Source organism: Myotis davidii, unplaced genomic scaffold (genome assembly GCF_000327345.1).
Source record: "Myotis davidii unplaced genomic scaffold, ASM32734v1 scaffold599, whole genome shotgun sequence".
In the NCBI taxonomy this organism is placed as follows: domain Eukaryota; kingdom Metazoa; phylum Chordata; class Mammalia; order Chiroptera; family Vespertilionidae; genus Myotis; species Myotis davidii.
The window spans coordinates 1,231,112-1,238,653 of record NW_006290772.1 but is presented as its reverse complement, the minus strand read 5'-3'; the positions used below and the strand labels follow the sequence as shown (position 1 = coordinate 1,238,653).

Here is a 7,542-nt window from a genome sequence, read left to right as displayed (position 1 = left end):
AGTTCTGGGCGCTGCAGAGACAGAGCAGAGGGAACAGCGAGAGGTGCAAACGCGAGGCCGTCGGTGCCGCTAGGCCCCAAGGGAAGCTGTGGAGGCTGAGGTTGGAGAGGGCAGCAGGGAGAGGGCAGTGGGGCTGGAGGCTGCTCCCGGGGCAAAGCTTTGCTGACTCGCCGGCCCCGCCCCGGGGGAGGACCCGAGGGATCAGCTCTAAAGGGCCCTGTGCCCCCAGGAGGAGAGCCTGGCCGACAGCTTCTCTGCCTTCTCCGAGTTCGCGCTGCGGCTGCTGCGCCAGCTCCGGGACTACTTCCCTGCCACCAACAGCACCGCCATACATCGCCTGGAGCTGCTGCTGAGGTGGGTGCAGCTGCTAGCACCGGTGGGGCAGGGGCCAGGCCGGGCAGCCACCGGTCAGCTGTGGCTCCTCCACCAGGTGTCTGGACAAGCTGCAGCTCTTCCAGCCTTTCTTTGAAGTCTGCCCCTTCGAGACGGAGCTAAACACGGACATCACTGCTGCCCTGAAAGTGCGTCTGGTAGCCTGGTCAGGGCCACCTGCCCTGCCCCGCCCCTGCCCTGCACCTCTGCTGCCAGTGCCCCACCCTCTGGCCCTGGCCCTGCTGTAACCCAGGCCCTCTGCCCTTCTTTCCCCTCCCCTTACTGCCACCATGCAGAGAGGAAACCGGGAATGGTACGACAGGCTCCTGAACGCCAAGAGTCCTCGCGAGCAGGTACAGCTCAAAGAGGGTTTGGCCGTGGCGGGCAGGGGAAGGGGAGTGTGGCAGGGGGCTCAGTGCGAACACAGTGTGAACCCTGCTTCCGTGCAGCCCGGACCGCAGCGACTTGCTGGGCTGGTCGAGCTGGTTGACGCCGTCTATGAGGACCTGCAGTCCTGCTACAGCATCTATGCCAGCCTCTTCCACAGGTGCCCCCCAGGGCTCTTCCTGCCGCCCCTGCGCCCAGCCCCTCAAGTGCTGCCACTGGGGCCAGGGGCCAGGGTCGAGCAGGTGTCTGAGATGTGTCCTTTGCAGCATCATCAAGATCGACTTCTTTACCCTCACCTTCCGGCAGCTGGAGCGTCTGGTGAGGCAGGGGGATGGGGAGAGCCTTTCTGGCCAGGAAGGGGCCTGGGTTTCCTTGCTGCTGGCAGCTTGACCCTACCTTTCCGGGCAGGTAGCTGAGGAGGTGTGGGTACTGACGGAGGACTTGAGCTCCAAAATGACCCTCGAGGTGGCGTCCCGGCTCTTCGAGCTCTACCTGTCCCTGGCAGACATCCAGCGCTTTTGGAGCAGCATCCTGGGCCGGTGGGTGTCCTGTCCCCCTCACCCCTCCCTTTCCCCCCTCCACCACCTACTCACTCCCTCCATTTCCCCCTCCGTGCACCTGTTTCCCTCCCTCGCCTGCCCCCTCCCGTGTTCTCTAGTTTCCTCTAGGCGGGCTCTGGAACTGGAGCCCCAGGGCCCTGTGCAGGAGGCTCTCCTGGGTGCTGCTTAACCCAGGGACCCTAGGCCATGCTGGCTCAGGGTGCCTGTAGGGGGCGTGCTTTGACGGCTCACCTCCTGCTGTAGGGACAGCCGCTCCCTGGCCCTGGTCGGCATCCACGCCCCCTTCCTACCTGCCGTGAAGCTTTGGCTGCAGGTGCTGCGGGACCAGGCCAGATGGAGGCTGCAGGGAGCTGTTGATGTGGACACGGTGAGTGAGCACCTGGCTCGAGGGTATGGGGACCCACCCAGGGCCCCCCAAACCCAGGCTGCCTTTTGCCTTCCAGCTGGAGCCGATGGAGAGCTCCAAGCACAGCAGCTCGGTGGCCACTGCAAGTCTCTGCTTCAGCCACATCCAGGAGCTGTGGACCTGCTTAGCATGGCCAGACCCGGTCCAGGCCCAGGGGCTGGGCACCCAGCTTAGCCAGGTGGGAACTACAGCCCAAGGATAGGCCGGGGTCCCCAGGGGCAGCAGGGCCAGCTGTGGCCCACAGCTCTCGAGCCCCTGTGTCCTCCCAGGACCTGTGTGAGGCTGCCCTCTTCTACACTGAGCTGCTGCGGAAGAAGGTGGACACGCAGCCCAGGGCCTCAGGCGAGGCAGTGAGTGAGCCGGTGAGTGGGCTGGCAGGCAGGTGGATGGGGGTAGGAGGTGGGTAGGCCACCGTATGACCACAGGAACACTAACCCCCTCAACACACACACAATCTGGCACCTCTCTCCAGCTCTGCGTGGTCCTCAACAATGTGGAGCTCCTGCGCCGGGCAGCTGGCCAGGCTCTCCGAGGTCTGGCCTGGACAGAGGGGGCCGCGGAGCTCACAGGAGGGCTCCCGCGCGCTCTGCTCAACTGCACACAGGCCCTGGATGAGGACCTGCAGCGGGAGGCCTGCACTGTGACGGCGCACCTGACCTCCAAGGTGGGCCAGGAAGGTGGGGTAGGGACCTGGCTCCCCCTCTGCCCCCACTCCCCTCAGTGCTGAGCCCTGCTCTCCCTCAGATGGTGGGTGACATCAGGAAGTACGTGCAGCACATCAGCCTCTCACCCGACTCCATCCAGAACGATGAGGTGAGTGCTCGGCCGGCTGAGGGCTCAGCCTGGTGGGGAGCGTGTGGTGGGGCCCGGGTGCAGTCTGGCCCTGAGGACCCTCCCCGCAGGCTGTGGCCCCACTCATGAAATACCTAGACGAGAAGCTGGCCCTGCTGCAGGTTGCTGGAGAAAGAGAACCTGAACAGGTATGGACTGGGCCAGGTGGAGCAGGGCGGGCCAGGGTCCAGTCACGATGCTGTGTCCCTGCAGGGTGCTGGAGGCCCTCTGGGAGCTGCTTTTGCAGGCCATTCTGCAGGCGCTGGGCACCAACCTTGATGTCTCTGCCGACTTCTACAGCCGCTTCCACTTCACCTTGGAGGTAGGACCTTGTGGAGGTGCCACCCTCTGCTGGGCTGCATGGGCAGGGGGGTTCGGGGGGAGGGGGGGCTGCTGCCCCTCCCCGGGGCCCCGCTGCCCCAGGCAACATGCATTGGCTTGCCAAGTCTGGACAGCTCTTCCTCCAAGCACCCACCAGGGCATTGCTCCCTGCCAGCCCACCTGGGTCAGTAGCACCTGTGCTACCTGTTAAGGCAGTGTCTGGCCTCAGGCACCAGCATTCCCCCAAGCTCCTGGGGGCTTTTGATTTGCCCCTGGTGTGACAGGTGGCTCTGCCCCGGGCTCCCAGGACCCTGGTGCTATGCAAACTCAAGGCTCCACCTGTTCTGGTCCACTGCCCCCAGCACACACCACAGTCTGACATCTCTCCCTTCTTGTCCCGCCCTAGGCCCTGGTCACTTTCTTCCACGCAGATGGGCAGGGTCTACCCCTGGAGAACCTGAGGGACGGAAGCTACAAGGTGAGGCCTCACCTGGGCCACTGCCCTGCCTTCAGGGAGGAGCTGGCGTCCACCTTCTTCCCTCCTCTCCCTGCAGAGGCTGGAGGAGGAGCTGCGCCTGCACAAGTGCTCCACCCGCGAGTGCATTGAGCAGTATTACCTGGACAAACTCAAGCAGGTACGTGGTCCGGGAGTGGGCACATGGCCTCACCCGAGCCCAGGCTGAGCTCACGGGCCCACCGGCCTCCTTGCAGAGGTCACTAGAGCATAACCGGTGTGGGCGCCTGAGTGTCCGTTGCTACTACGAGGCAGCTGAGCAGCGGCTGGTGGTGGAAGTACTGCACGCTGCGGACCTGCTCCCCCTGGATGCTAACGGTAAGGGGCAGAGGCACGGCTAGGTGGGGCCAGGCCAGTGGGATGGTGGCAGTCTGCTCACTGCCCTGCCCCCCAGGTCTGAGTGACCCCTTCGTGATTGTGGAGCTGGGCCCGCCGCACTTTTTCCCGCTGGTCCACAGCCAGAGGACCCAGGTCAAAAGCCGGACACTGCACCCAGTGTATGATGAACTCTTCTACTTGTGAGTGCTGCCCCCACCTGCCCAACACCCAGCCAAGCAGGCAGCAGGGCTCTAGCTGACTGCCCTCTGCCTGCCTGCAGCTCCGTGCCAGCGGAGGTGTGCCGCCGCCGCGGTGCCTGTGTGCTCTTTACGGTCATGGATCACGACTGGCTGTCCACCAACGACTTCGCAGGGGAGGCAGCTCTCGGCTTGGGCAGCATTGGCGGCATCGTGCGGCCCCAGGTGGGGGGGAGCACGAGGACTGGGCAGCCCATCACCCTGCACCTGCGCCGGCCCAGAGCCCAGGGTAAGCGGGGAGCCAGGGGGCAGAGGGTCTAAGGGCTGGCAGGGCCTGATGCTGCCCCTGCCCTCCTGCCTGCAGTGAGGTCTGCACTGAGGATGCTGGAGGGCCGCACCAACCGGGAGGCACAGGAGTTTGTCAAGAGACTCAGGGAGCTGGAGAAATTCATGGAGGCGGACCCATGAGACCCCTGCGGCTGCGAGCCCCAGAACCCCCCCAAATCCCCACGGTGTCATCTCACCCTTTGACCAGCTTAGTGCAGCCAGGGCTGTGGTGCCCCCTCCCCTGCTATGTGGCGTTCGCGCTATAGTTGGGTCCCCCAGCTCCTGTCTGCCCTGGCGTGTCCATGTGGTATGTGCTATGAACTCCCTGCACCCAGCAAGGACCCCCCCTAACCCTGTATCTGGGCGGCCAACTTGGTGGGGCCTGGCCAGCAGCTACCCGCTGGACAGGGAATACAGGAAGCCTGGCCACCAGGTGAGCTTCCCCAGCTGCCTCCCCGGGGTTCCATTGCCCCCAGGCACTCAATTCCCAGTGGGAGGGGACATTAGGTCATATTTGGAGATATTTTATTTGTCACACCTGGAGGTTGAAGGGGATGCTTCTGGTACCAGTGGACAAAGTTCGGGGATGCTGCTTAATATCTTCCAATAAACCAGGCAGTACTTTCCCCAACTAAGAACGGTCCCTCCCCAATGTCACCAGTGTTGCAGCCGAGTTGTCTTAGAAGTTGGGGTTGGGGGGAGGGCGCTCACTAGGCTGAGAGGCAGGAAGGCCAGGGTTTGAGTCTGAACAACCCAAACCTTGGAGTGAAGCAGCTCCCAGGGGACCAGGTGGAGGGAAAGTGACAACCACAGTGTTCTCACCCTCTCTGGGCTCCAGAACCCTCCACCCAGGGAGGGCATGTGGAGGTTTGCTAAGAATATCACAGGCCTCCAGTCCCCCACCTGGACCCTTAGCCAGGAGGGGGTCCCCTGAATCACTCTATGAGGCTGGTGGGTCAGTGTAAGGAGCTCCACGCTGGCTTCTTCTATCACATACATGTTCGCGCCCACACAAGACCTCCTCCGTGGCCCGCCACCCCCACTGTCCAGACCTTTCCAGCCAGGGTCTGCCTCACCAGAGGCTGAGAGTTCCCCCAAGCGCCGAGGCCAAGTGCAAAGAAACAGGCTCACGAAGTGTCCCTGCAGCTTCATTAGGGACTCTGAGGCAGGACCCAGAGCAAGGCTATGACAGAAGCTTTGGGAGAGAACCTCCCAGAGCCCAGTGCTGCTCGAGGATGCGCTGAGCCAGGACCGCCAGGCCTGTCGTTCCCACCAGCTCCGCTGCTGTCGCTAGGCTCTGTCACTCTGCCTTGAAAAATACACGTCTGGAACCTTCAGTCTCTCTGCCGTTTCTTGATTCCTTTCCAAACCTCGGCAGGGGCCCTGGCCTCTGACCCCTGCTCCCGCGTCTCCTCCTCTTCTGGGCTGCTGCTGCTGCTGCGGCCTCCATCCTCAGCTTCGGGCCCCAGTGCCTCAGACTCCTCCTCACTGTCACTGTCATCACTGTCCCTGGGCAACCTGGAAGTAGTTGTTTCACTAAAGGCACCGCCTGACCCACAGGAGCCCTCAGGCCGAGCACAAATTCCTCATGCTCCCTGTGTTCTTGAAACCAAAACCTCTCAGTGGGACGTCCATACCCCCTTCTCCACAGCCCACCCTCTAGGCTCTGTCTGCAGAGCAGGAGGGCTGAGGCCAGAGGCTGAGGACGGCCTGGGTCTGAGCTGTCAGGAAGGTGGGAAGCCTAAGGACCTACCGGGTGCCAGCCACGGGCCTGTTGGGATTTGCAAACTCTCGACCTGAATCCACATCAAAGGGATCTGAACAGAGGGAGCAAAGAGGACAGTGACAGGTGAGCTTTGAGCAGAACCCAGCCTTCCACCCCTAGAGCTTCTCAAAGAGGTGGCAGGCGTAGAGGGTCCTGGCTCCCAACGGGGGGAAGGGGGGAGGCTCACATCCCTGCCAGGCCTCACCGATCTCCTCCTCAGGGCGCTCCTTAGCATGGGCCAGGAACTCCTGCTCTGCCTGCAGCACCTCCTCTGGGCCACAGCAGGCTGCATACTTGTCCAAGAGCTGACGGTTCAGGTCTAGGAAGGCCTTGCCCCACTTGAACTTCCGCAGCAAAATGACAGCAAGGTCTGAGAAGCCTGATGCCGCAGAAACAGGAAACCCAGGAACGTCAACAGTCCCTTTCCAATCCGGAGTGGGTCCCCAGCGTACCCAATGCTGTCCCAGGAGCTAAAAGCGCCCGCCAGACACTATCCTAAGCCCAGACAGCCCATGCCTGCCTCTGCAGCCCACTCAATCCCCCTGCCCATCTGGGCCTCTACTGGGACCATAAATTCCCTGAGGATGAGTTGAAGGGTGCTGGGGGACTCTCAGGGCAGTGGTGCCAAGATAACAGGCAAACCTGAGTGCCTGCAGGCCAGCTATTCATGTTGCCACCTCAACCCCACAGGGGGAAAACTTTTAAGTGGGAACTGGGATAGAAACCCTGACCTTTCCATCTCAACCACCTCTGCCCACACCCTCACGGTTTCTGCTGGGACTTGCCAGTAGAAAACACACTGCTGGGAGCATAGCCAGGCTGCCAGGCCCCAACACTCACCCAGGATGCAGAAGGTAGCCGCAAAAGCCTCCACACAGGACAGTTTGCAGGGCCGGCCATAGTTCACAGGGTTGGCGGCCACCAGGTGAGGCAGCAGCCGAAAGTGACTGCCCCGCATCTTCCCAAAGGGCGTCTCCTCCAGTCTGGCCCAGGAGCAGTCGATGACAGCCACGCCCGACTGTGCCACCAGCTGTCTGCCAGGAGCAGCATAGGGTTCTGGGGACCAGCACCACCGTGGCGATGGCCCTAGAACAGGTAGGTCCCTGGAGACTGGCCTTGCTAGGGATACAATAACGCCATTCCCCTGCCCCAAACCGCCTCCAGGGGCCCTTTATAAGCCAAGCTCGGGGGCAGCTAGGGAACTAGAACAGGCTCATTTCTTCACGTTTATTTGAGATCTACTATATTCTGGGCTCTACGCTGGGCAATTGGGGCAAACTGGACAGATAGGTATCAATAGGTGAGCCCTGAAAGGAGTGATGCGCCAGGCTTATTAAGATAAGGGTCCAGGCAGGCACCCCGCCCTCCCGGCTCCTCGCGCCTACCTGTCAGCGGGGGACACGTACTGGGAGCCCATGGGGCTGAGCACGAGGCCGCCGAACCTGTGACCGAGGCGCAGGCAGCGCACCAGGCCTAGGCGGGCCAGCTTGCGGCCGGTGCAGCGCCGGGGGTCGCAGTGGCCCAGCTCCCACATGGCTAGCGTG

The 7,542-nt window shown here is 62.6% G+C and overlaps 2 protein-coding genes across 2 annotated transcripts in view; one reads left to right on the top strand and one right to left on the bottom strand.

Annotated features, from left to right (window-relative positions):
* The window catches only part of BAIAP3 (BAI1 associated protein 3), an 8,923-nt gene extending 4,064 nt beyond the window's left edge, over positions 1-4,859 (top strand). The window contains exons 15-33 of the mRNA XM_006763938.2: positions 230-354; positions 431-521; positions 669-725; positions 822-919; positions 1,026-1,077; positions 1,168-1,298; positions 1,563-1,686; positions 1,763-1,903; positions 1,995-2,087; positions 2,198-2,389; positions 2,470-2,538; positions 2,628-2,678; positions 2,741-2,878; positions 3,284-3,355; positions 3,432-3,512; positions 3,589-3,709; positions 3,786-3,909; positions 3,990-4,195; positions 4,271-4,859. Coding sequence (XP_006764001.1) covers positions 230-354; positions 431-521; positions 669-725; positions 822-919; positions 1,026-1,077; positions 1,168-1,298; positions 1,563-1,686; positions 1,763-1,903; positions 1,995-2,087; positions 2,198-2,389; positions 2,470-2,538; positions 2,628-2,678; positions 2,741-2,878; positions 3,284-3,355; positions 3,432-3,512; positions 3,589-3,709; positions 3,786-3,909; positions 3,990-4,195; positions 4,271-4,374 — 2,070 coding nt within the window. The 3' untranslated portion in view covers positions 4,375-4,859. The remainder of the gene's footprint in view (positions 1-229; positions 355-430; positions 522-668; positions 726-821; positions 920-1,025; positions 1,078-1,167; positions 1,299-1,562; positions 1,687-1,762; positions 1,904-1,994; positions 2,088-2,197; positions 2,390-2,469; positions 2,539-2,627; positions 2,679-2,740; positions 2,879-3,283; positions 3,356-3,431; positions 3,513-3,588; positions 3,710-3,785; positions 3,910-3,989; positions 4,196-4,270) is intronic.
* Positions 4,860-5,365: 506 nt separating this feature from the next.
* On the bottom strand, positions 5,366-7,538 carry TSR3 (TSR3, 20S rRNA accumulation, homolog (S. cerevisiae); the record flags this gene model as incomplete). Its single annotated transcript, XM_015564060.1, has 5 exons — positions 5,366-5,751; positions 5,987-6,050; positions 6,204-6,377; positions 6,839-7,032; positions 7,384-7,538. Coding segments are annotated over 5 exons (771 nt in total), but the record flags the coding sequence as incomplete, so codon positions are not given.
* Positions 7,539-7,542: the final 4 nt, after the last annotated feature.